This window comes from Nesoenas mayeri (genome assembly GCF_963082525.1).
Source record: "Nesoenas mayeri genome assembly, chromosome: 16".
NCBI classification, from domain to species: Eukaryota; Metazoa; Chordata; class Aves; order Columbiformes; family Columbidae; genus Nesoenas; species Nesoenas mayeri.
In genome coordinates, this window is record NC_137562.1 from 15,009,492 (window position 1) to 15,037,350 (window position 27,859).

The following is a 27,859-nucleotide window of genomic DNA, read 5'->3' on the forward strand; positions in this document are numbered from 1 at the left end:
CTTAGGATTAGCTGGAGCGTTTATAGGCCTGATATGCATATTCATTTTAAAAAATGAACTATTGTGGAAAAAAAGAAGCTGTCTTTGAGTTAGCCCAGCCTTTGGGAATCTGCTAAGTAAGATGCACTTAATTACTTTAGCTATGACTACGTCACATTTCTCTCATGTTTCTCTGAGAAGCAAAACATCTTTTCAGTGGATGCTACAAACAGGTCCTGAGCCTTTTGCAGCATCTTTTAGCAACACCCGGCGTGGAGACAGGCTCTGACGTGGCTGTCAGAGCTGCTCCTCCTCGTGATGTAGCTAATCATGTTTGCAGGGTGGTTATTTAATTAGTGTGCTTCCATGGGGCTCTGCGGGGATGCTGGATGCTTTGTGGAGGGGAGGTGTGTGGGTGCAACCCCAGGGAGCCCGTGGCTGGGGCTGCATCCCAGGGTACAGGTTCCCGCAAAGGGAACGTTGCATTCTTTACCTTCTCTCGCTCTGGTTTGCCATCATCGCAATTTCATTCATCATTTACCTCCCTAATTAGGCAATTTGCTGCAGGGGAGTGTTTCTCAGTCCTGCTCCTGGATCTCTCTTTCCATGGGGCTTTCTTGGGGAGGGATATCATTTTCATCATAGATTACTCGAGTGAGTTGAGAGACGGGAACAGAGCTGGTGAGGGGCTGGAGCACAATGTGATGGAGACTGAGGGACCTGGGGGTTCAGCTGGAGAACAGGAGCTGAGGGGAGACCTTCTGATCTCTGACCTGCCTGAAAGGAGCTTGGAGCCAGGGGGGTCGGGCTCTGCTCCCCAGGAACAAGCGCCAGGAGCAGAGGAAACGGCCTCAAGTTGCGCCAGGGGAGGTTGAGGTTGGATCTGGGAACAATTTCTTCCCCAAAGGGCTGTGGGGCATTGGAACAGGCTGCCCAGGGCAGTGCTGGAGTCACCAGCCCTGGAGGGGTTTACAAGATCCAAAGATGAGGCTCTTAGGGACATGGGTTAGTGCCAGGATTGGGTTAATGGTTGGACTCTATGATCTTGAGGGTCTTTTCCAGCCAAAATGATTCTATGATTGTCGTCTGCCTCAGATGCACGACCATGAAATAGCTCTGTGTGTGCAGGGTCTCGCAGCAGAAAGCAGGAATAACCCTTTTCCCAGCTGGAGCAAAGGCCATCATCAACCTAACGCCCACAGGAGAAGCTCTGGGGCTGCACACAACTGCTCACCTTCATTTTCACCCCAAACACTTTACATCTGGAGAACACAAATAGCTTTTCCACCACTCGCCCTTTCTGGTCCTGAGGCCATCCGGAGCCGTGGGCAGGGGCTGTGGGGAGGTGCCAGCCTGCTGTGCTGCTTCAAAAACTGCGGGTTTTTTAGGAAAAAAGGAAAGCGGAGCAAAATTTATTAAGTGGCATAATGGTGGGGCCAGATCCTGCCCCTCCAGATGGCGATCAGCAGGGTGGCATGCGAGGAGCGTAGTTGTACATGTCCTCCTGCAAAACCTCTTGGCCTGGGGGAGAGATGGAGACATGGAGGAGTGAGAGAGAGGTCAGAACCAGCAATATTTGGCAAAAAAATGAAGTAAAACCACCAGTTTATAATGATGTAAAGAAACAGGCAGCTGCTTGGGAGGAGGCCTCTGGGCTAAAATATCTTTGATAGGGGGATGTCCCAGACAAAACACAGTGTCTCTGCTTTTTGAGGGCTGTGGCTGGGTTACTGTCAACAAGAGGCTTCTGTGTGGATTCTCAGTGCCAGGGCTCAGGTTTCTGGTTTTCCCTACAAATTTTCTTAAGCATTTGCAGCACGTGTCCCGTATCCATAATTGCGGTCCTGGACTTGTTCTGCTCTGATGCATAAATAACATACACTGTAAAGAAAAAGTGTATGATTACATATTTAATGGATAAACGGAGCTGTTGTGGTCTATTGGCCACATAATAAAAGTTTCAAATAAACTGTCTTAATACAGTATTTACCCCAGAGACTGCCATGGCTGCACATGTGAATGAGCTGGTTTAAATGGTTTAAGTTTTTAAGCCACGTTTCATAGCCGTCCCCATTTCTAAAACACCCTTCTCCTAAACTTTTTCTTCATTTCAATTTAAAATAAGGACAACAAGTCATTCTTTTCCTTAGCAGCTGGCGGATCTTCTCCAACATGAAAGGTGTGGATTAAACTGACAAAATCCAATACAAATGTACCTTTTTCACTGGACTTTGGGGAGGAGGCTGCTGTTTGCATAGCAGATGGGTGCTGACCTGTCTCCCCACTTCACAGGGTCCCTGTCGCCTTTCTCACCCCTGCCCATTCCCATAACATTTGCAAATTCAACTGCAAATGCCAAAATCGCCTCTCTGAGGCAGTGTCTGCAACACATTATTTTCTTCCTGCAAGTTAAATCCCTGCACTTTGTAATTAATACAGAAAAAGGGCAGATCTAAGAAAGTCTTTTCCCCTGACACACACTTCTCTGCTGATGGAGGATCCGAAAAAGAGCAGAACATGCTGTCAGGTGTTGTGTAAAGCTCTTGATTCCTGACCTGCAGCAGTAAATCTGGTTTTGCGTTTGGATTTATTTCCTCGGAAGCCTACCGAGCCCTTGCAGGTCTTCCCTGGGTTTCTTTCTCTATGTGCTGCTAATGGAGTTGGCAAACCTCCCCTGATAATGAGAGATTGCACCTCAGCAGGCTTATCGGAAATGAAAATTGTTAATAAATAAAGCCCGGGTCTTTAAACTCATGTTAACATTAATCAGATTAATATAAAAGGGAGGAAGTCTGGGAAAGGTTTCAGGCAGGGTTTGCTCTCCCTGCTTTCCCCTGAGGATGGATGAGGCCATGGGGCAGCTTGGGGGGCTGAGCCCTGCTGGGGGTGGCCCGGCAGGGATGGATCCTGGGGTGAAAATGGGGTTTTCAGGGAAAATGGTACAAACTGGAAAGGGGATCTTGGCTCAGCAGGCAGCCGGGCAGCCCCAAAACCTCCCGCGCACCTACAGCGTGTCTGGTTTGTCCCTGTCTCGTCTCGTCTTCCCTCCTTGACCAGGACAGAACCTCTTGTGTTCCAGTTTGAACCCATTGCCCCTTGTCCTGTCCCTGGTTGTCACCAGCAGAGCCTGGCTCCATCCTCCTGACACTCCCCTTTCCATATTGATCCCCATGAATGAGTCCCCCCTCAGTGTCCTCTTGTCCAGCTCCAGAGCCCCAGCTCCCTCAGCCTTTCCTCACACGGGAGATGCTCCACTCCCTTCAGCATCTTTGTTGCCCTGCAACACCAAGTATTGCTCAGAAAGAGCACGTTTCAGATCCACGACCTCTAATGCTGCATCGCTGATGTCCCACGTCTAGACTGGCCGCGTACCCTGGCACAACGTGTGCTGGTGAGGCTTGGACACAGAAACTCCCAGGATGCTGCAACACCCTCCCTTGTCCCAGTGATTTCGCCAAAATTTGCTAATTTCTGAACTTTTCTGTCAGATCCACAGTAGGCGCCATACAGCACTGGTCCCTGAGGTAAGCAGGGGCACATCCTGGACACACAGACCCACAAAGACAATTTAACACCTCTTTGGGGTCCCCGTGGCCAGGGCAACAGCAGGAGCAGAGCCTGGGGTGCACGGTGCTCTTGGCTTGTTTGGAAGGCAGCACGATGAAGACTCTACTAGCTGTGTAGAATGATTTTAAATCTGTCCCTAAGAGCTCATCTTGAAGCGATTTGCCAGCGTAATAAATACATAAAGACATTTTTAAATTACAAAGTGATCTTCTCCTAATGCAGATCCAGGAGATGGTCCACTCGGATGCCGCGTCCTATGAGTCCAACCGTCAAGTGCCGCTGCTGAACCGCCCCGGGATGCTGGCCGGCCCCATGAGCGCGCTCAGCCAGTCCCAGCTCATTTCCCAGATGGGGATACGGAGCGGTGTTACCCACGGCTCCCCATCGCCCCCGGGGAGTAAGTCTGCTACGCCATCTCCCTCCAGTTCTACTCAGGAAGAGGAGACAGAGTCACATTATAAGGTACGTGCAGTTATGGGTCTTTCTTCAACAAGTCATCAAAGCAACATCTAACAAGCAGAAATTAATCTTATGACCGAGAAGGTCACATGTTAAAGGAAGAGGTCTTATGCCAGCAGGTAGTTTGTCTGCAGCAGGTCCTTTCCACCAGGGCACTGATGATTTTGGGAGGTCTCCCAGCCTCACTGGTGCATTTACCTGCTTCACATGCATGGGAGGGAGTTACAGCCCACACTCTGGTTGGATTAGTGATCTCTCTCCATAGTTATTAAAATCATGGTGTCTGTGAGGTTCCTGCTCTTCATGGGTTCAACATCTAAGAAGGCACCAAGCCACAAATTTATGGGACCATATGTGTCACCAGTATTTCCACCGTCCACGTCTGGTGTCACACATTCCTTCTGCTGCCTCTCCAGAGCAGGTCCATGCAGGGGCTGGTGGGCATGGACTTCATCCCTCTGCACGAGACTGCACCATCACTTGGACCGTGGCTCATCCATTGGGGGATGCAGTTGCTGTGGGGCAGCCAGGAGCTGGCTCACCAGGCTTGCCTTTAGCCACAGAATCACAGAGTCACTGAGTGATTTGAGTTGGAAGAGACCCTCAGGATCATCGAGTCCAACCATTAACCCAACTCTAGCACTAAACCATGTCCCTAAGAACCTTGTCTAAATGCCTTTCAAACCCCTCCAGGGATGGTGACTCCACCACTGCCCTGGGCAGCCTGATCCAGTGCTTTACAACCCTTTCCAGGAAGATTTTTTTCTTAATATCCAATCGAAACCTCACGTGGTTCAACTTGTGGCCATTTCCTCTTGTCCTGTCACCTGCTACTTGGAAAAAGAGGCCAAGACCCTCCATGTTCCAACCGCCTTTCAGGCAGTTGTAAATGAACATGGTGTCTTAGGTTGTTCAAGCATCTTCTGCAGTCCAGGGCTGAGCTGTTGTTTTATAGAATCATAGAATCACAGAATGGTTTGGGTTGAAGGGACCTTCAAAGCCCATCCAGTTCCCCCTGCCATGAGCAGGGACATCATCACCAGCTCAGGGTGCTCAGAGCCCCGTCCAGCCTGGCCTGGGATGTCTCCAGGGATGGTTCAGCCACCACCTCACCAGGCAACTTGCATCATGGGATGGAAAACCAGGCAAAGTCCTGAAATGTTCTGCTCCTCCCTGGGGTCTGCCAGCCCCCGGCAGCCTTGCGGACAGCGGCTGTTTTCAATAAACACCATTTGCTCTTTGGTGCTGCCTAAGCAGCAAAAGCAACTGCATCCCCCTGAGCTGCCTAAGCAGGACCAACTGTAAAACCATCATTGCGCCTGTTCCTGGCTCCTTCGCTCTTTCGGTGGCTGCGAGGAGAGCCGTTCCCCCCATGGCGCTTAAGTAAATCAAACAGGATTACAGTTAGTTAAAATACCATCTCATTTGCTAATGGGCTGAAGCCCTGTCATGCATTTTTTTCTCCTAATAAGTTGGCCTTTCACCTCCAGGCCTCCCATTCAAGCCCAATTGGGCAATTTTAAATTAAATGCAATCTTTTTTGGTCTCTTTGCTCGTTCACTAATGGTCACTGTCTGTTTGACAAATGTCACTGCGCTGATACTGAACGTAATGACCAGTCAAGAGCTGCTGAGTGGAGAACAGGAGCTCTGCTGCCCTTTCCTCCCCCTGCCTGCCCTGTGCAGCTCAAGTGAAGCCGCTCAGACCCCGGCGCTTCCAAGCACGCGATCAAACCAGCGAATCCATCAGGAGAAAAGGCCTTTTGCTCCCAGCACTCAGTGGGAGGCACAGTTTTCGCAGCCCGTGTCGACTGATTTTTTTTTAAATTTATTTTATTTTTTTTAGACTTCTAAGTGACAGACTGGGCAGTTTCCCAAGTAGTACAGTTACCTGGTAGGGCAGGGAGTGCCCAGGTCAGGTAGTGGCTGAGCACTTGGTGGTTGAGCACAGGGAGTTCACTGCTGGAGGTGCTGGCGCCCCATTTGCCTCAAGGATGTGGAGTTCCAGCTGACAGCACATGGTTTTATTCTCTGCCATGTTTAACCTCCAGTGTATTTAGTTTTTATTCAGCTATAAAATAAGGATAATAGTACTTCCCTATAGAGTGAGCTTTCAGTGACCACAGTTAATGCGTTGAGAGCTTTGATGTATGTCCAAGTGCTTTCCAGGGGTCTTTTCCTTTGCCCATCGTCACACAGAGGATTCTGCAGTCCCATATATTCAATGCGCTGCCCAGAGCATCAGGCAGAGGCTCAGCCATAGGATCTTCTTTCTGTGCTGCCTTCACTGGAGCATCCCTGTTTCCAACTACTGGTGCCTGTGTCCTGCTCCCCTTGTTTCAACCACCTCAGGACGCCAAGTGTGGATACAGCCAGACCTGGTCAGCCGGCTGCACCCACACTGGTTTTAAAGAGTGAGCGCTGCATGCTCAGTGTTTAATACATAAGGTTAAAATAGTTTAATTCATAGAATCATAGAAGAGTTTGGGTTGAAGGGACCTTCCCAGCCCCCCAGTGCCCCCCTGCCATGAGCAGGGACATCTTCACCAGCTCAGGGTGCTCAGAGCCCCGTCCAGCCTGGCCTGGGATGTCTCAGGGATGGTTCATCCACCACCTCTCTGGGAACCTGGGCCAGGCTCTCACCACCCGCAGTGTCAAAAACCTTTTCCTAATGTCCAGCCTGATTCCCCCACACCTGGCTTAATTCCTGGATATTTTTCCTGGCTAGGGGTACATAGCTGTTAGCGGAGTGAAACAAATTTGTGATGGCTGATGTGATGCTGGTGCTGCATCATCAGTGCTCGTGACCCTCCAGCTTGGGGAGGGGGAGGCTGAGCCACCAGCACTCACAGAGGTGAGGAAAGTTGGAAGCAGCTTGCAAAGGGGAATTGTTGGGCTGGGAATCTGAAACCATGTGGAAGCTGAATTTGGAAAAATTCATGGACTGCTAAAGGGATCTGGCTGGGAAGCAGGAGGTTTGGAGAGGTCCCGGCACTGGATCAAAGAGTGAGTGAGTTTGTGATGCCAGGGAGGAGGAGGGAGAAGGGGATGGGAATCTGGAAAGCCCCAGCTCTGGAGTGGGGACCACTGGGGTGAACCCGAGCTGTGAACTGGGCTGCGAGGAGGCAGCCAAGCCGCGCTCAGGCACCCACCAGCACTTTGTGCGGAGGCTTCTGGGGGAACCCCAGAACTGCTGCCCCCCACGCTGCACCGGGGCGCCCTTCTGCCCCTGCCCTCGCTTGTTCCCTTCGCTAACAAGCTGTAGCAGGGACTCGTATCAGACAACTCCCAGCTGACTGCTCAGGTTCATCTCTTGGTTTTGCAGGTTACTGGAGAGAAACGACCATCAACAGACCTGGGCAAAAAGCCCAAAAGCCAAAAGAAGAAGAAAAAGAAGGATCCCAATGAGCCCCAGAAGCCCGTCTCAGCCTACGCCCTGTTTTTCAGAGACACGCAAGCAGCCATCAAAGGGCAAAACCCCAACGCTACCTTCGGAGATGTGTCCAAAATTGTGGCGTCGATGTGGGACAGTTTGGGAGAAGAACAAAAACAAGTGAGTTACTGATCTCTCTTATTTTTTTTTCCTTTCACACGGCTAAACTGTGTTTCCCCATAGTACATCAGTCTCCCCCAGCACATCAGGTGAGTGCCTGGGAGGCTGAAACAGGCTGAAGTGTACAAATAGAAATGGAGGCAATTTTCACGAGCAATGCTGGAGTGGTTTGCGTGCCAGGCTCAGTGGCAATGTGACCTGACCCTTGGACCCCTCCAGGGGACCCCAGCACCCAGGTCTTCATCACCCACATACCCCAGGATTGGGGTCTGGCCCCTGTCGCAGGGATGGCGCTGCAGAAGGATGCGCTAAGTTTGCTTTGCCTCTGCCCCTTTTTTAGAGAAATCTCCTTTGTTACGTGGGGAAGAGCAAATTTTTATGACAACTAATTATTCTTGATAAGATCATACTTCGCAAAAGCATCAGTGGCCTTTCCCTGACATGGGTTTTTTTCAGATGAGAGATGGGTTTGTATTTGCTTATTTACTTACAAGGAATGATGGCAAACCAGCTAACAGCTATTAACCCTCTGCTCGCTGGCCTGAAATCTAATGTTAAGGCTTTGAAATCTTTGTAAGGAGATGTCTGAAGTGGCCTCACACAGGAAACCTTCCTAACCCAAAGCTGTCAGCCACTTTGTCTGCTTCACAGAGACTTCTAGGTCCTGTTTCAACTGCTTTGTCGATGCTGAGTCAGTTACAAAAGCCCGTAATTGCTTGTTGCCTATTGAGAAAACCCCAGGGAACACTTTCTGTAGCAAATATGTCTTTTTGTCAAGCAGAGCGAGATCTGACACTGTGTGTGAGGTGTCTCCGAACCCAAACATGCCCAAAGTGACAGTCCCCATGAGCCCTTTTCCTGGAGCCCGGCTGCCAGCGTCTCTCGTTGGGTGTCCACAGGCAGCGTTTGAAGCAGCTGCATTCGGGGAGGGACCAGCAGGGAGGAAGAAAGTCATTTCATTGGAAGTCATGCTAGGATATAGCCTTGCTTTCCAGCCCACACTGAGTCAGGAATAAGAGTAAGGCATTGTCTGGGATCGTCCCTTTTGCTGAGCCATCCGGAGTCTCCATACTGTGCACAGTGTTGCTTTGATGATTTTAGCATCCTCCCTTTTCTCCTCTTTGGATGGATCACTGGAGGATCATGCAGGAATTTCTCTTGCTGAAGAAGGGAGAAAAATGCAACATATTGGCCCCGGGATGCTGCAGGGCTGGGGATGGGTTTGGGCTGTCGGTGCGGGCTGTGGGAGGTTCAGGAGCATGGAAAACTTTGTGTGACCTCTTCCTCCTGTTCTCATCCCTCCCAACATCTCGATCTGCCTCTCCCTTACTCCATCTGGTTACAAATATCTCTGTAAATCAGGCGCTGAGCTCAGCTGCAAATGTGGTTTATAGAATGGAAGTGCTGGTATGACCCCGACTCGGCGCAGTGCAAATGCTCGGCTCTTAATTAACAGCAGGGATTAAACCAGTCCGCTTATCTTCCTGCTAACTCTCCCTTCTCTTATGAGATAGCAGCAGCCTTGCCGTCTCTTTACGCGTGCTTTCTGAGTGGCTCCATTTCTCCCCCTGTAATTGATTTAATTAAGTCATTTGTTCCTTGTCTGAATAGTTAAATATTGACTTCCTGGCTTTGTCTCCAGCTCTATACTTTACTCCCACAACAGCTCCCTCCCTGCCCACGACTCCGGCTGGAGGGACACTTGTAATCTGGGATCGTATTGATGGTTTATGCAATGGGATACATTCACTTTTGAAGTGTTTGGCTGGAAGAGAGTTTATCTGGTCACTCTTTGCTTTCCCCTGCCAGCATCCCCGGTCAAGCTTGTTTGGATTCATAAAGCAATGCAATAGAATGCAAAAAAAAGGAAAATGTAAAAAAAAAAGCATTGAGAAAATGTCTTTAATATGTGAAAACAAGTGCCTGGGCTGTCCTGCTGATCCTGTGTCCCAAGGGCTGCAGGACGTGGTGCAATGGGGGCGAGCACGGCTCGGGAGGGGACCAAAGAGGACAGTGACACAGTGATGTCATCACTGGCCAAAATCCTGCTGGGAGCTGGGAGTCCAGGCTGCCCTGCGGCTGCACCGGCCTGTGGTTTGGCTTGGGCAGGAGCATGGTGCTCTGGGCAGGGCTGGGAAGGTGGAGGAGGGCAGCGTTCCACCCAGTGTGCTGCTTCTGGCTCTGGTGACAGCAGTGCGTTTGAGCATCTTCATGGAATCGTAGGGTCATTTCAGGTGGAAGAGACCCTCAGGATCACCGAGTCCAACCATAACCTAACCTAACTATATCACTAACCCATGTCCTTAAGAACCTCATCTAAACACCTTTTAAACCCCTCCAGGGCTGGTGACTCCAGCACTGCCCTGGGCAGCCTGTTCCAATGCCCAACAACCCTTTCTGGGATTAATTTTTTTCCTAATATCCAATCTAAACCTCCCCTGGTGCAACTGTGGGGCATTGGAACAGGCTGCCCAGGGCAGTGGTGGAGTCGCCATCCCTGGAGGGGTTGAACAGGCATGGAGATGAGGTTCTCAGAGATGTGGGTTAGGTGGGGTAATGGTGGAACTCGATCACCTTGAGGGTCTTTTTCAACCAAAATGATTCTGCGAGTCTATGATTCTATCCCTCCCAGCTCCATCATGCACAGAACATGGGGTGTCCACCCTCCCATTGCTGGAGGGCTGAGGAAAGCCCGGTGCTGGTTTCTTGCAGCCCTGCTGCCAATACTTCGGTCTGGGAGGGGGGTCCTGTGCCCCCCGGGCAGGCAGAGACGCCGCCTCTGTGCCACGTAGCTCGGGCCAGCACACGGAGGGTTAATCCTCTGCCATTTGTGCTGCTAATGATTATATGCACTGTAATATCAAAGCTGTAGCTATTTATTTGCCGTTGAGCAGGTGCTGCTGCTCCCACAAAGCAAATTTGCTTTCTCCTCCTGATGAAACAAGCAAAATAAAGGTTCCTCACATCCCATTTCTGATAGTTTTTTTTCCCCCTGTGCACTAGCTGAAAGCCAAACACTGAGTAGGAAACAGAATGCATATTATGCAAGAAACCATATAATCTAGGAGCATCTTTGATTTGGCTGCTGCTGTCACAGTCATGTATTTCACAGAGAGGTTCCCCCCCCACACTTTCTTTCATTCTTTCTGGTTTATCATTTGTGCCTTTGTCATTTTGTTCCTTCTTCTTTCTTCTCAGCCTCTTCACAATGAATCTTCATTTTCCCTCTGACACACTTGTATCTAAATTTCCTTATTTCCTGCCTTTTTTTATTTATATCTGTTGCCTGGTGATTTGATCATGCTGTGGAATACAGGATTAGCAATCTCCGTGTCCTTGGGTACTGCTCAAGGACACCTGTTCGGCAAAGCGCCGTTTTCTTCCCCATTTTAACCCCTTCCAGTGTGGCCGTGCGTGCGTAACAGTAGCACATAACAATACCTCCAGCCCTGCATTTGCGAGACGTCGTAATCTTCATTCTTCAACAGCTGGCGCGGCCCTTCCTAAGAAGCTTACACGGGAATCTGGAGAATGTGACTCGGGGAAAAAATAATATTAATACGTACTCTTTGAACTTTGCAAATAGTTTAGCAGCTGTTCCTGTAGAGATAGCTTAGACTTTGGTGGAGAGTGAGATGCTAATTCAGCCATTATCATCGAATGGGTACCTGTGGCAGTAATCCGCCTGCAGCTGCAGGTCCCTGCTCAAGGCTCGCAGAATCCTGTGCCTTGGTGTTGTTTTCTTTTGTTAGCAGATAGAGACCAGCGTTCGCAGCGCTATCCAGCAAGGTTTAAAAGGACTGCCTGATTTGACAGAAATTAGAAGAATTTGAGCACTAGATTGGAGCAAACTCCGCTCATTCACTAGGAAGGGTTTTTCCCCAGCACGGACGTGGTGCTCTCAGCCTGGTCACAGTTGGTGCCACCCGGTGGGGCTGCAGCCCCGTCCCCTCCTTCCACGGGGCCACCAGCGTGTCCCAGGTATCTTTGCTCAAGGGCAGGTGACAGCCAGCCCTGGGTGACCATCCGGGGAGATTTCATTGGGATGATAAGCTTGGAAACTCTCCAGAGCACACTGAGAAGTCACCTGTGGGATTTGCCCTTCTCTGCCATGTTCTCTCTGAGCACCTGCCTGTTACCGACTGTATTTTGGGGGAAAAGGTGCTGATTTGGAGCCTGGTGATGATGGAGCACAAGGAACACTGCGAGGCTGGCAGATGCAGGTGTCTCTGGAAAACCTGCTGCTTTTCATTAGGAAATCCAGCAACAAATTCAAAGCACTGGGTCAGTGTTCCCCTAGACCCTGAAAACTCAAAGGCATCAAGAAGTTTCTGAGCGATCCATTTGAACCTCAGGTTAAATCAGGACTTCCTATTGTAAGCGAACAGATGTGAAGTCAGACAAAATCAACATTTCTAGGTGAGTTGATGAGTCTGGGGGCTCACTGGGTGCACAAAGGTACTGGAGATGAGTTCTTGCTCACGATAGTCTTGCTTCACCAGGACTGGTTCAGTAATGCCGAGTGACTCCATGGCCAAATGCAGATGTGATTTTCCCACACAAATGCACAGCCTGGAGGATAACTCCGCATTCACGCTCCGGGGATAAATTACCCAGCAGAAAAATTACTCATTCAGCAGAAAATAAAGATCACCCATCTAATCAGATCCATCTGCTCATTGAACCTGATGCATCACCTGGTGAAAGGACACCGCGTTGATCTGCGGTGGCACAGCAGCATATTGGGCCAGCTGTAAAGCTGTGTTATGGCAGAGCCATCCCAGGGGAGATATCCCATGGGGACCACAGGCAGGAGGTGCTGCCTGGCAGTGTGACCGTCACACTACCCGTTGCCATCATTGTACAGAGCTGTCAGGGATGAAACCGCCACTGTTTGTGCTTCCCTGCTGCTGCCCCAAAGCCATGGCAATGAGGGACTGGAGGGGTCCAACCAGTTGCCTTGGCCTGGGAGGAGGTTTCAGCATCTTCTGAACGTCAAGGAAAGCTGTGGACTGGAGAAGGATGAAAGCATCAATCCTGAACAAGGTTTCATGAGGGGTCTGTTGGAGACCAGGATAATGATCAGGAAGATGTGAAGGGGCAGAACTGCTGTTAAAAGCAGCTCCAAGAGTGTGAGTTCTTGGAGAGCAAAATCAGAAGCATGGAAGATGCATGTCGTATTCTTTTCATCCTCTATAGAGCTTAGGGGTTGGATTTGTCACCCTCCTCCTCTCCTTCCTTTTGGAGTTGTCCTGGGAACTCATGTGTCCTCACATGGAGTGATAGATGACTTACATCCCGGTGGCACAATGAAGTCAAGGCAGAGGAAAGCAGGACTGCTTCAGGACACTTTAATCAATGGTAATTGCTGCTTGATTATGGGTTTATCCATTCATTCTCCAACGTGCTACCTCACAACGCTGCATCTCCACCAGGACAAAGGAGGAGCTCTCCTGAAACCAGAGCCTTCCTTTAGCCAGAACCTTCCATGTAGGTGTCCTCAGGGACGCCAGATGTGCAGCAGGACCTGTGCCATAGCTGGGAGAGCCTGGGGAAACTGGAGCAGCGCTTAACCAACAACCTCCTGATGGGCATCATTGACAGGTGCCTCCCATGTCCAAGTCTGTTGACCTCAGGACTTAGCAATACAAGCCACAGCCGTTAGACTGAAGGAGATGTGCTGAGATTTACACAGTAAACTTAACTTGGGTTAGTTTGTTTTAACGGTGGGAGGGACAGATGAAGCCTTCCCCAAGAAGAGAGCAGGAAGGGTACAGAGGAGGGTATGAGGAGGGGAGGAAGACCTGGGAGGGAATAAGGATGACATGGCCATGTTTGCAAATGTATGTCCAATGGGCTTGTGGAAGCCACATGCAGAGAGCAGGTGGTGTGGCAGACACCACTGCCGAGGCATCTTAGGAATAAGGCATAAGTTATGATGATCCCAAGAGATATCTTGAAGGGAAGTCTCTAATAGTTACAGGAAAACTCTCCAGATTTACAAGCAGAATCAAATAAAAAATTATACATTTGAGAGAGGGAAAAAAAAGCCATGGAATCATAGAAAGGAGGGCAAGGAAGGACTTAAGAGGTCAACCAGACCATACTGCTGCCTGAAGTCAAGATCATCCCTACTTAAGCCATTCTTGATGGATGTGTGCCTAATCGGTTCTTAAACCTTCAGTGGTGGAGATTACACATCTCCCCAGGCAATCTCTTCCCGTGCTTAATTATCCTTACTGTTAGGAATGCTTTCCTCTCGCTTAGCCAACATTTCCCTTGTTACAATTTAAGCCTATTGCCTCTTGCCCTGTCTGCAGTGGATGCGGAGGATCATTCATTGCTTCCTTCTTTGCTGCATCGCATTTGGAAGCTGTGGCTCCTCTTGGGCTTCTTGCTAAATAGAGTCCTTCAGCCCTTCTCCTGGAGACCTTTGCTGCACGTTTCATCTCTTCTCTCCTGATGGCATGTCTCTTTTTTGAAGCAAAACGCCCCAAACTTCCATCTAGGATTGCAGCAGAGACCTTTTTCCTTGGGGTCAGCGGACCCCTTGATTTTTGGGGGAGAGTTTGGGTTCTTTCCATCCTTCCCCAGGCTTGGGAAGCGGCGTTTCCACCGGGATGCCGAGGTTACCGACAACAGCTCTGGCTGTCACTCAATGCCTGCACGGCACGGAGCCGTTCGTGGGCGTCAGTGGGGTTTGGAATAATTGTCTTCTCTAATTAACTGGTTATCAAACAAGAACATTTCATTATGGTACAATTACTAGCTGCTTTGCTGAGACACAGAGGTGTCAGGATTACGATCCCAACATATGCTTCTTACAGCTCTGATTTTTTGTTTTCATAATCACTAACCATTTTTGCTTCCCCCCACCCCGCCTCAATCCACCCACTCGCTTAATGACTAATGAATCCTCCTGCTAACGAATAGGGAAAATAAATCAGCGGGCATGGCAGGTTAGAAAGAAAAACATACAAAATGTTTTGAGGATCCTTAAATCTGATAAATTACTTTGAAATTAAAATCCCTGGGAGAAAATTGGATTTAATTAGAAAGTAACATGGTTTTGTCAATGTTTAAATTAAAATTGTAAGGGTTATATATACTGCACTAGAGCTGCCTTTACACAAAGGATTCGTGAGAAGTTTTGTGAGACCCGCTCTCTGCACCTCAGCGCGGTGCTTCCCCAGCAGCAGGATGTGGTTTTGCTGATCGTGCCCCTGTGAGAGCGCTGGGGGGGAGCAGAAATCCCCCCACGCAGCGGCCGGAGCTGCAGGGGTCCCATACGAGACTCTTAGGGATGTTCTCTTACAATGAGCATGTTGAGGCACTAGAACAAGTCAATCAGTGAAGCTGTGGGCGCCCCATCCCTGGAGACATCCCAGGCCAGGCTGGACAGGGCGCTGAGCACCGTGAGCTGGTGAAGATGTCCCTGCTCATGGCAGGGGGGGCACTGAGGGGCTGGGAAGGTCCTTCCAATGCAAACCGCTCCGTGAGTCGTAGAATCATAGAATCACAGGATGGTTTGGTTGAAGGGATCTTCCCAGCTCCCCCAGTCCCCCCTGCCATGAGCAGGGACATCTGCACCAGCTCAGGGTGCTCAGAGCCCCGTCCAGCCTGGCCTGGGATGTCTCCAGGGATGGTTCATCCACCACCTCTCTGGGAACCTGGGCCAGGCTCTCACCACCCTCAGGGACAACAATTTCTTGCTCTTGTGTAGCCCTGTCTAGGCTATGGTCACAAACCAGATAATACACCAGGAACTTTCCAGAGCCAGAGAGAGGAGCATCACAGGAGCATCACAGCAAACATGACCTGGGCTCGCCCTCTTTCCGTTCTCTGTGGCCCTGCTCAGGACCAGGGCTGCTGCAGGAACCAGCCTGAGCAACCAGAGGCTCTTGCTCAGAGTGGCCCCCCATCCCTATTGGGGGTTGTGCTGCTTGGCTGCCCCTTCCCCATCCTGCAGCATCAGTTACCACCCAGCAGCACCTTCCAAATAGGAGTGAGGCACCGCTGAGAAAAACAAGGACAGATAAAGAGTGGGGGAGAAAAAACAAAGGTGCAGCAGAAAAAGCAAGTGATGGGGATGAAGATAGACACAGAGTTTATTGGTTATTCGTTTATTTGCATTTAAGTTAAGGGAGTCTCATTTACCTGCCCTCTCCCTGTCCATACATTGAAGGTTTTCTCCAGATAGCTCCTCCTAATAATTGAATTTGTCTTCGCATAGCTGTGAATACTTTGATTTCTGACTGTCCCAGAGTTTTAAAAAAGCAAAAGTGCTCTTGGTACTTAGCTGCTACAAAGCTAAAAAAAAAATATATATTTACATCTATATCTATATCTATATCTATATCTATATCTATATCTATATCATCTATATCTATATCTATATCATCTATATCTATCTATATATATATATATGTATGTCTTCAATACATCAGCACCACTGTTACACTGGCCTGAGACACAGGAATTAGTATTTTGTTGCTGTGCAAGCGTCAGGTGCCACATTTAAGAGCATCTGTTAGCAGCAGAACTGGTGGACACCCCCCGTTTCTGCTTTACAGTGGATGCTGCAGCAGCAGCACCGGTGTCACCGCGATGGGCGATGGACGTAGCGAAGCGAGGATTGCAGGGAAAGGTAATAGCTTTTATTAGGGGAGCTGATATGGTTTGAAGAAATAGTTGCTTTTCACGGCCAAACTCTTCTTCAGGCTGACATTTTGAAATGTAATTTTGTTCTGAATAGAGCAAATATAATACTTCCCGAATACCATAAAGCCAAAGACAAACTTAGGAAAATGCTCCGTTTCAGAAAATTGCCGTCTAAGACCTCCAGTCAAAACGTTTCATTACAAGAGTCGCTCTGATTTAGCAATGAAAGTAAGGTTTTCAAACCGTTTTTAATAGAATTTATCTGTACCGATTTTAAACTGAAATTCAACTACCTGGATAATTTAAGCACTGGAAGGTTTTTTCCCTTTTGAGATCAGTGTTAGGAGGGAATCTGGGGGAGATTTGCAGGGGAAAGGAGCTCAATATCCTCACTAGGCTTTGGCGTCTTGATGGTTGAAAGCCGCCGTTGTTTTTAAAGCAGAATTAAATGATGCAAATCTATTCTAATTGAAATCAACTTCCGGTGAGGACATCGAGTTTCCAGTGGAAGAGAGAGCCGATGGGTGCTTTTGTTGGAATTTCTGCCTTTTTGCTGAAATTTTTATTCCATTTTAAAATATTCTTCTTGCTTACTGTGTTTAATCTGATTAACCCCACGGGGGCTCACGCTGCTTCAGACAGGCTGGGTTACACCATTATTTTTACATATGTGGAGGGCCAAACTCTGGGCAGAAGAGGGACCAGCACTGCGAAATGATCATGAAATGTGTCTCGTTACAGGGGAGAGAAGGAACAATAAGCAAGAATTCACTCTTAGAAAGCTTTCTTATTGTTTTTCTGAGGGTAGTAAACTCTCTTGCACTCACTGTTTCCCTGCAAGCCCCAGTGTGACCTGGGTCACACTGTCCTCCAGTTCCTGTTGGGAAGCGATTTCATGGAGTTCATCCTATAAAATCAGGCTATGTCTCTTATCACAGACATGCATAAATGTCTGCTTAGGCACACAGACCGCTCTGCCCTGTGCTGCCTCCAAAAGTCCCAGTGTGGTCTAATCCAGGGGTTTTATTGCCTTGATGTGGGGTAACTTTCCCTCCAGCAGAAATGAGTTCTTCATGTACACGTTTTTGCAGGGTACAGCCCAGCCCAGCAGCACCCTGTTCTGCTATATTGATTATTATCCATTGCTTGGTCCTTTCAGGCATACAAGAGGAAAACAGAAGCTGCGAAGAAGGAGTACCTGAAGGCCCTGGCAGCGTACCGGGCCAGCCTCGTCTCCAAGGTACGGCCGGCGGTCGCTGGATGTGGTGATGCTGAATTAGTGACAGCTCATGAGTCTGTGTCCAGCTCTGGGTCCTCAGCACAGGACACACATGGACCTGCTGCAGAGGGGCCAGAGGAGCCACAGGAATGACCCGAGGCTGGAGCAGCTCTGCTGGGGGACAGGCTGAGAGAGTTGGGGGGTTCAGCTGGGGAAGAGAAGCTCCAGGGAGACCTTATTGCAGCCTTTCTGTACTTAAAAGAAAGAAAGATGGGGACAGACTTTTGAGCAGGACTTGTTGCAATAGAATAAGGGGTGATGGTTTTAAAGTAAAGGAGGGAGATTCAGGCTGGACATAAGGAAGAAATGGTTGCCCTGAGGGTGGTGAGAGCCTGGCCCAGGTTGGCCAGAGAGGTGGTGGATGAACCATCCCTGGAGACATCCCAGGCCAGGCTGGACGGGGCTCTGAGCACCCTGAGCTGGTGCAGATGTCCCTGTCATGGCAGGGGGAGCACTGGGGAGCTGGGAAGGTCCCTTCAACCCAAACCATTCTGTGATTCTGATTCCTCATCACTTTCTGTTCTGTTTTCCCGCAGAGCTCTGCCGACCAGGGGGAGACGAAAAACGCCCAGAGCAATCCGCCTTCCAAAATGATCCCCCCTAAGCAGCCCATGTACCCAATGCCACCACAGGCTTCCTCACCCTACCCCGGCCTGGGCTCGTTCCTGTCCCCATCGGACCTGCAGAACTACCGTGGCCACCCCCACCCCGGCCTCTCGCGGCCCCTCAGCTCCAAACCCATGCTGCCCAGCATCAGTGCCTCCCCGCCGCCCTCCTTCCAGATCAGCCCCCCGCTCCACCAGCAGCTCTCCTTGCACCACCCGCAGAGCTCCCTCCTCAGCCAGCCCCTCAGCATGCAGCAGGTCCCCCAGCAGCCCCTCCTGTCCCCCCCCATGGCACTACAGGTACAGCCCCCCATGAACGCCTCGCCTCCCGGCCAGCAGGTGGGTGCTCCGAGCGGATTCGCAGCGTGAACCGCATCATTTCCCCTCTTCTCGTTGGGTCTGTTGGTTTCTGGGGGACGCTGGGAATGCTGGATGTCGATGGTGCCCCAGAGGAGTCTTCTCCTGTCTTTTTGATTGATTTGTAGTCTGGGGGTGACATTTTCAAGAGTGCTCAGTTGGGAGCACAAGCACAAATGGGGCATATTTGTGTAACATAGTAATGAAGGTTCTTTGAGCAGGGGAAGATGTGGGGATTGGGGATGCCCCTGGTAAAAGCTCCTTGTGCACCAGGTCCCTCAGCCTTGTCTGGTCATTGGAAATGATGGGTTGGATAGTCAGTGAGAAACCCCCCTCATGACATTGCTGAGAGAAGCGGGGACTGGAAGGGCAGTGGATAATCGCAGGGTTCCGTGAGCAGGGTTTGCCAGGAGAAGGAGAAAAAGGATAGAGGGAACGTCATGAATGAAATACAAAATCAGTATTTTTCCAAAAGCTGCCTTGCAAGAGGAGAACGTCACTTTTGTGGCAGAGAGCCGTGACGTGCAGTGTGTGCTTGCACATATGCCAACAGCATAGCAGCAAAGCAGCTCCTGCAGACTGGTGCCAGAGATGTGTAAACCCCGCTGAAGCAGCCCATCCTCAGCCCTGCCCGGGCTCAGACCAGCCCACGCTGGGGAAACAGCCTGCGGGGCCAGACTCTCCTCTTTAAACCTGCTATTAAGAAAATGTATCGGGAGGAAAAATGGGCTATAGCAAAAAAACATTTCCTATACCTTGTCAAGAACTTGCCGGTATATGAGGGAGGAAACAAGTGGTTTGCAGAGTTTCTCCATCTGGAATATGAACTGGACGAACTATTCACAGAGGAGGACATATGCTCTGAATTCGCAGCTGCTGCCATTTACTCAATGATACTTTCAACTGTAGTATTCACCCAACTGGCTGAATGATTGTATTTCATATGTTTGCTAGCTATATATCACAAAATTCATACAGTGCTTTAGAGTTCAGGAAAGGTTTTTTTGCCGTAATATGACCTGTTCAGTTTGGGGCTAACTCAGACAAAACAGAAATGGTTAATTTGGAAACAGATATTGCAGTGGAAGAAAAGCAAAGGAGAGCAGGGATGTGGAAGCACAGTTATCCCTGACCACAATAGAGAGACAGCACATGTAAGAAGGTCACATCCTCAATCAGGTTTTAATTTCCAACCTGCTCAGAGTATCCCAAGTGTCTTCTCCAGTACGGTGATGGGGCTTGGGCTCTGCATAAGGAAAAGTGGCTTCTGTAATTCAGTGATAGTCCAGACATCAGCAGGAAAGGGAATCCTCATAATCACTTGAATTGGGGCAGTTCCTGATGCTGATGGTGGCGCTTTGTGAAGTTTCATTCCACATAGGTTTGCTAATAAAAATTAAATTAAAAATAAAAAGCTCACTGCCCTGATTTGAACGTTTTGGATAAAATCATGTTCTTGGTCAGGTAACTACCATGGCTGTTGTTTATATACATTGCCTAAAGTTACCTAATTAAGCACACCCCAGAAAATCAGGAAAGCTGATCAGTTTTCAGGTAAAACAGTCCCGCAGCATCCTTGTTAAACCCCCAGCAGTGACAGCTGATGGCAGGGGGGTTGCTCGGGTCGGTGTTCTTTACCTTGTTACTGTACGTCGTGATGGGGTGATGCATGACGGCAAAAGGAGCTGCACTTGATGTGGAAAAACAGTTTGGATTGCCAGGCTGCTGATGCAGAGGCTTCCACGGCCGTGCATCTCTTCACCACCCCACGCGGAGGAGGTCGTGGAAAACACGAGGGGGAAGAGGGATGTAAATCACGTGTCGCTGTGTTCACACCTGCTTGCGACAACTCACACTTCACAAGGTCCCGCTGCAGTGTTTTCGGGTCCTGAGCTTGGACCTGCTGTTGTCCCTTGCACTGCTGCATTTTTGCAGCAGTGCATGTAAACGTGTTGATGCGATATGGTTAGATCTGCTGTTTCTCCTGCTGTGTGTACTCCTGTAACCCTCCCTTTCCTTTCCACCCTGCAGGACTTCTCACATATTTCGTCTGAGTTTCAAAACAGTGTTGGACCCCGTTCGCCTGGTGCATCAAACCCTGCAGGAAGCACTGAGTGGGACAGCGACTACCCCAGCAGAGAGTGTGGGATTAACCACTGCAGGCCAGTAGACAAAACAGCACATGGCTCATGCACTTGCCATTATCCCAACTATGACAGTGTCCAACAGCTGAGAATCTGTACAGCGAGTTGGTAGGCTAATTATGGTCAATGAATTTCAAGGTTTCCTCTTCTCTGTCAGGCCACTAAAATGGTGCTATAGAAGCAGGTAGCTTAAAAATCGCAGGTAAATTCTTCCCTGGGCAAGGAGAGGTTTCATTTTATTGTCTTTCCATCCCACTAGTGATGGATGAGTTTGGCGTGTTTCCTTCTAGAGTGGGACGGGGCAGTGTCCCCAGCAGAGTGTCGGGAGGTTTGAGGGTGGCCATGGCCACAGGCAGTGTCCTTCTGTTCCTGAAGTGATTGCCCTTATTGCAGAGGCCACAACCTCCCATAGTTGTCTCTAGCAGCAAGTCCCTTATTGGTCCCGGGGTTTAACCACCAAAGGGTACAAAGCCTCATCCTCCCAGGAGCCGCACAGGGTTCTGGTCTTCGGCACAGATCATACACTCTACAAGCTCTGGCATGAACGTGCCAGAATGAAGGTCTGCTCAAATTCCCCAGTAAATAAAAACATCAGGATAGTCTCGAAGCTGAGGAACAGCAAGGGTGTGAGAGCCGTTTCCAGCCTCTGCCTAATCCACTGCTCTTGGCTCAGCAATAGTGATTTGGAGACCACTGTTGTGCTCCGTAAAACAGGTAGATGGTTTGCTAGGAGAGCAGGTAGGGAAGGAGGCTCGGTAGCTTCCGAGCATTGTTTGATTTGCTTGAAGTACTGGAACATAGTACTTTCACTGGAAATAATAGCAAGCTCCCAGGCTTTTCAGTGCACAGCCCTCATCTGTGCCAGCAGTGCACTTACAATTGCTGGGCTGGGCACAGACTGTACAGACGTTTATTTCTTTCAGGGAAATAAATAACTTGCTGAGCCATTAGAATATCGTCTGCCCGCCTGAGGGGGCTCAGCTGTGCGGATTGTTCTGGGCTCTGCCCGAGAACTTCGTGTGGTCCTTCCTGGAGTCTCCGCAGACAGCCCGAAAAATGAACCTGTTTGGGACTTGATGATAAAAGCCAGTTTAGATGCTGTGGGCAAAACACTAAAGCCACTTGGAGGGTTACGGCACATGGACCCAATTTCCAGAGGTGCTGAGTAGCTCCCGCAAAAATGAGCCCCCGAAAATAAGCATTTCTGCTTAGAGGATCAGCAGGGAAAATGCTTCATTCCCTCTGCAAATCCCACTGCAGACTTGGGGCACTCTAGAAATGGGTGAAGCGCTCCCGTAGTAGCCAGGATCGAGTTTTGTGTTGCTAAAACAAGGTGTTTGACATCTGTCCGGAGTGTGTGTTGTAAGCAGAGGGCCCATGCAATTCGTGATCAAAGCTCATGCATTTCATGCCTTTGTCACAGCAGAAATATCAAATTTCATGGGTTTATCACAGCTTCCTGGAAAAAGAAATCATTCTAAAAGCAGGCAGATTATGCAGACACATCCAGATAATTAGTAGAGTAGGTTGTAGCAATGAACTCCCATGGATATGGATCAGTACTGCAGAGTGCTTAGTGCACCCAAAAAATCTTGTGGTCTGTGTTAAGGAAGGAGCCCATTCCGGTGCCCAGAGACACAGGAGCTGCCGGCAGCCCCGCTCCCGGCCCTTCTGCTCAGTTTATTCTAAAGGTCGGTGTCAGCAGTGCCACCTCTGCTCCTGGTATTCACTGCTGCGCTCTGCCTTGTAGCATCCACATACATTTGCAGGACTGCAGCCCTGCTGTTTCTCAAGGTTACACTTGTTTCCAGCAAAGAGACATTTGGATCATCCTCCTGTCCGTACTGCTTTCTCCCCTGTGCTTAGTGCAAAGCAGGGAGAAAGGGAAGGCAGGTCTTCTTGGGTTCCATTCATCAGTGCAGTTTGCGGTATAATCGGGAAGTCCCTGGATCATGTAATTACCCATTTCAACCTCAAGACTGCATTCGGCTTAATTGCGATTATAGCAGCGCTCTGAGGAGCAAAATCAGCAACTGGCTGGAAAGAAAAAGGCTGATTTTCTGTGGCTCATGTGTAGAGTCCCCGGTTCCTGAAGGAGAGGACGGGACCAGCCCCCCAGCGCACAGGCAGCCCTGTCTTGCTCTCCGGGTTGCGATTGTTATTTCATGCCTGACCTTGATACTTGTTCAGCTTCCAACATGTGTTGGCACTGGGTGAGCTGGAGTAAAACCTTCCAGCCCTGCATTTCCCTTTGTGTTTGTCGTCCAGACAACTTCTGCACAACTAACAAGGTTGTCTCTCTCTGTCCTTCTCCATCTAATAAGAGAACTGCTGTAGGTTGTTGGGTTTTTTTCCCCCAGCCTATCAACGCTAGTTAAAATGCCTTTAAATGACACTTCTTCCCTTACACCCCTCAAATTCTGTGAGCAGACACCCCTTGGTTCATAAATCAACCATTTTAGAGAGGGTTGTGTTTCTTAGCCCATCCTCTCCCCATTCTTAATGATTTTGTGCTTACTGACTTCCATCCAATTTTCCTGGTCCTTTCTGGGCTACTGTCCTATGTCGCTACCAAAGACACGGATAGCATTTCTCAGTTCCCTCTTCATATGTGACTATCACTTCTCATGAGCATTTGGAGCATACAGTTTTATCTCTTTTTACCATCATATCACAAGCCACTTACACAGTCCCCTGTCTCCCTCACCTGACAGCCTTATTCTTGCACTTGCTATTTCCCAGGGAACACCCGTGTGGTGCAGTGACTCCCTCCAAGGGAACAGCTCACCTCTATCAAGGTGCAGCTTGGTTTACAATCACTTGCAAATCTTTCTTAATTCCTCAAAGCACCTCACTTGTTTTCTCTGCTCTGTCTTCTGATTACAACTCTTCCCATACCAAAGCTGTTGTCAGGGTTTAATTTACATTAGCCTCCTAGCATTTAGGTATTTTGGTGATAACACTGAACTAGATTCATCTTTCTTTATTCTTCCACTCATCTGCAAGGCACAGATTAGGTTCTTTTTGGGTGCCATCATTCAGCAAGTTTTCTCCTCTCTCCCCACTCTCCTTTGGGCTAAAAATGGGATGCTCTCCGTTACACCTCGTCCAGACACACAAAACTGTACAGCCCCTTCATCCGGACACTTACAACCTTGCCAATTCGTGCTGACAATGAAATAATCCACTCGAAATAGGGGAATTTCCCAAATCAGAAACTAAATGAGCAAACACTGCAAAAAGGCGAGGATAAACCATCACAAAGGCACTGAGTTTGGGTTCAATTATTTATGGCAGTACTTTTGTAATGAACTGGGAAATGTTCTGTGGCATATTTTGTAAAATTAATGAAGTTTAGTGCTCGAATACCACACTGCTGCTCACTGGCATTAAATCTTCTCTGAGCGCAATAGGGAAGACTCTGCATTTTAAATGCAGATTATAAAATGTGGAGATTAACAGAGTGCACACTCTCTGTGCTCTATCAGAAGACAGCTCTATCAACAACAGCATTGCCATGCTCTCTGCCATTTCCCTATTATTCCACTCCTAAGCACACGCACACCGGAATCTCCCAAAGCCTTATAAGGTTTTTAACCAACTTTTAGGGCCAAGATGTCTTTATGGAGCCAACAGTGTTTCCATGAGGTCTGTGTAGATGATAAAACCTATTAAAATGCCTGGATTTCCGAGCAAAACCCACACAGGACATCAGCCAGGGGAGAGGGACTTCAGCCACTCCTCTCCCTACTATATCCTGAGAAAAAAGGTGTGTGGGCTGCCCCATAGGACACTGCTGATGGCCTGGGGTGGAGACGGAGCGGTGGTACCTGCCTGCACACCTGTACAGCCATCCGCACATGGGGCATCTCGGTGGTGAGAGCTGCCTTCCCTCTCCAGGACACACCTGATCTCTTGAAATCAAAGTCACTGCTTCAATAACGTGATCGGTTCAAGATCTGATGGGCCAGTTTTTCTAGTTGTGCTGATTTTGGGAAAGGAGGAGGAAGGCATCAAGCAGGTGATGTTTCCTGCTCCCATGCTCTTCAGCCATCAGACTTCTGTAAATCCTTCTGGACACCCACAAGCATCTTCAGGCATAGAATCATAGAATCATTTAGGTTGGAAAAGACCTTTAAGATCATTGAGTCCAACCATTAACCTGGCACTGCCAAGTCCACCACTAACTCATGTCCCTAAGAAGCTCATCTGCATGTCTTTTCAACCCCTCCAGGGATGGTGACTGCACCACTGCCCTGGGCAGCCTGTTCCAATTCTTCACAACCCTTTCTGTGAAGAATTTTTTCCTAATATTCAATCTAAACCTTCTTTGGTGCAACTTGAGGTCATTTTGTCTTGTCGTGTCGCATCATATAACTGATACTTTTGGAGATGATATGGGTATAGGAAGTTCCGCTATGGTGTAAGATGAGCAGATGACAATAAGCCCATCAACCATATTTTTGAGACCACTTACTCCTTATGCACTGTCAGAATGGCACGTTATCCAAAAGCAAGAGTACATTTCCTAAAGCTCTGTGGCTTAGCTTGAGGACAGAGGGTGGTGAAGAAAGGGGCCAGTGGCGGAGGGGCTGGTTCCCGGCACAGCACGATGGTGGAGCTGGGACCAGCCTCACACCCACGTGCTCTGCAGAGTAGACCAGAGCTGACCCTTCCCACAGCCCCAGCAAGGGCAGAACTTAAGCCATGGGAAGGAACTGATGTCTTAGCCCTTATTGCTGAAATTCAGGAAGAACTAAAAATCCTCCAGGTCCCTTGGTGGAGTCACCATCCCTGGAGGGGTTTAAAAGGCATTTAGACGAGGTTCTCAGGGACATAGGTTAGCGCTAGAAGTGGGTTAGGTTACAGTTGGACTCGCTGATCCTGAGGGTCTCTTCCAACTCAAATGATTCTATGATTCAACGTTGTGTTTTGCAGAAGTGCCATAAAATCCACAGTGTGGCTAAAAACCAGGGCACAGCCAGGGGTGCAGATACTGATTTCAACTCCCCCGGGCGACTTCCCGGCTGTTTCCCTGCCTGTCTCACCTTCTGCCTCTCGTTTCTCCTACAGCATGCTGCCAAGGGACAAGGCACTCTACCTCACCTAAAACCCACCATCTCTTTTCGAGGAGGTTCAGACAAAGGACACTTGAGAGGGTCGATGTCGCAAACTACCCGGGGAGGCACCGAGCAAGTCGCACGGACGAGAGAGCTGCCACCGCGCCTCGTCGCTGGCTTCGTTTCCAGGCTCTAAGAGCAGCTTTTCTTTTATTACTTTCAAACTCTACTTTCCGTGGAAGCCCAAAAACCTCATAAAACGTGAAGAACAAAAAGAAACAAAAGAAAAAAAAATTAAAAAAATATAAATAAACGCAAAACCTACAAAAAAACTAAGGTTAAGGACACCGTTTTCCTGCTTGCCATCAGCTTAGCTACAGACTGTTTTCCTAGTGAACTGCTTTTAGACACAGCATAGACCCAGGTCTGGTGTCCTGCAGCATTAGGCCAGCTCAGTAGGAGGATGCACTCTTTTGACTTGCTAACAGCACTAAACTTTGTGCAAGAAAATGTGAAGTTTGTGTGAATATTGTACATGCAAAGGCCTTAGATGTCTGGCAAACAAACAAAAAATACAAAAATTAAATACAAACTATCGCTAGGTAGGTGGGGGGAGAGAGCAGAAGGCAAAATACGAGAGGACAAATGTGAAAAGGCTCATGAAAATATAATTTGTTGGATAGTTGTAAGTAGTTTACTAAGTGTTTTAGAGCTGTGCTAAAGACATCTTTAAGATTTTTTTGTGAAAAGAATTAGTAGTTTACTTTATAGTAAAAGCATTTTATATTAATTGTAGCACATTTTTTAGTTATACATAGAAGGGAGATGTGTATAAAAAAAAAAAAGCCTGCCAAACTTGTTTCTATTATTTGTACAGCAAGAAATGGACAATTTATATCCATGTTGTATGGCATTATTATATTTTTTCTGCCATATGTCCATCTATTTAAAAATTGCTGACAATGATTTTCGTCTATTTATGAAAAATTAGAGAGCATCATTACAGTTTCTCATAAGGTGCATTTTGTTTGTTTTGGGTTTTGTTATTTTATATTTCGTTTGGGGGCGCTGCTTCCGCAGCACCTGGCACATTCGGTTCACAATGCTTATCTTACCTTTCTTTATAATAAAACGTATGAAAAGTGGAGCTGAACCCATCTCTCCTTATTCTGGGGGGACACCCTGGGGGTGCCCTGGCCAGTGAGTTCCTTGTCCTTGTCCACAGCTACAATCCTATTTGTCCCCACTGCTACCTGTGTGTGATGAATGTGGCCTTAACATTTATGCTTATGAAGAGCTGATGGATAAAACTATAAGTTTGGGGCTTTTCTGTGCTGGTTTATGGCCATGAATCTCCCATTCCATCTCTGTAATCTTGAGCCATTTGAAAATAAAACATGGAGCATTTTGAATCTTCCTGGGGAAGCAGAGTGAGCAAAGACATCTCAGCCCAGCTTGGCTGGCTTGTGGTGAGCAGATAATCACTCTGCAATATCAGTCAGGAGATTTCTTCCAAATATGCAATTAAAATAGAGGGGGAAAAATAGGGCATTGAGATGAAAACTTACCTTGAGCTCTCGCAGCAAGAAGATCGGAGTTAGTCCAGGGAGAGTTTCTGAAATGTTAATTTTGTGTGTGAGTAGCAGGTGAGTGGTGTTGGGACTGAAATCCCAGGGAAGCCGTTCCCAGTGCTGGGAGGAGATCTCCAGAGGTCTTCAGTGGAAGCGCCACGTTACGCCAGGTCCCTGTGCTTTGCCTCTTCGGAAGGAAGGTGTCGATCCTGGACACCGTCCTCAGACACACGGGGTGACCTGCGGGGTGTCACTGCAGGGACAGCAGTTGGACTCCATGAGCCCTGGGGGTCCCTTCCAGCTCAGGACATTCTATGATTCTATGACTTTCTAGCCTGCCCACCTGTGCTACTGTTGGCTGCCCCTGCTGGGCTGCAGGCAGGCGATGGCAAAGGGCCGGTGGCTGCCATGGGACAGGGCACAATGACCCATCTCCAGCCATGGTGATGCAGGAGCCACCTTGGGGATGCAGGGCAGTTGGCTATTACAAAGCCCAGGGCATTAATGAGAAACTCTGAGAGATACCAGGCCTTTTTAATCCCTACTAATCTCTAAATGTGCCTGATGGCAGCTGTGTTTAAACAGTATTCCAGCTGTTGGCTAATTGTTGTGGGCCTGGACTTGC

The 27,859-nt window shown here is 48.7% G+C and overlaps 1 protein-coding gene across 1 annotated transcript in view; it reads left to right on the forward strand.

Annotated features, from left to right (window-relative positions):
• The window catches only part of TOX2 (TOX high mobility group box family member 2), a gene marked incomplete at its 5' end in the record, with an annotated part of 133,122 nt that extends 106,996 nt beyond the window's left edge, over positions 1 to 26,126 (forward strand). Inside the window, 6 exons of the mRNA XM_080354566.1 lie at positions 3,769 to 4,008; positions 7,330 to 7,557; positions 17,378 to 17,458; positions 18,034 to 18,441; positions 20,491 to 20,621; positions 25,677 to 26,126. Of these exons, the coding sequence (XP_080210692.1) occupies positions 3,769 to 4,008; positions 7,330 to 7,557; positions 17,378 to 17,458; positions 18,034 to 18,441; positions 20,491 to 20,621; positions 25,677 to 25,713 (1,125 nt within the window). The 3' untranslated portion in view covers positions 25,714 to 26,126. The remainder of the gene's footprint in view (positions 1 to 3,768; positions 4,009 to 7,329; positions 7,558 to 17,377; positions 17,459 to 18,033; positions 18,442 to 20,490; positions 20,622 to 25,676) is intronic.
• Between the last annotated feature and the right edge of the window lie 1,733 nt (positions 26,127 to 27,859).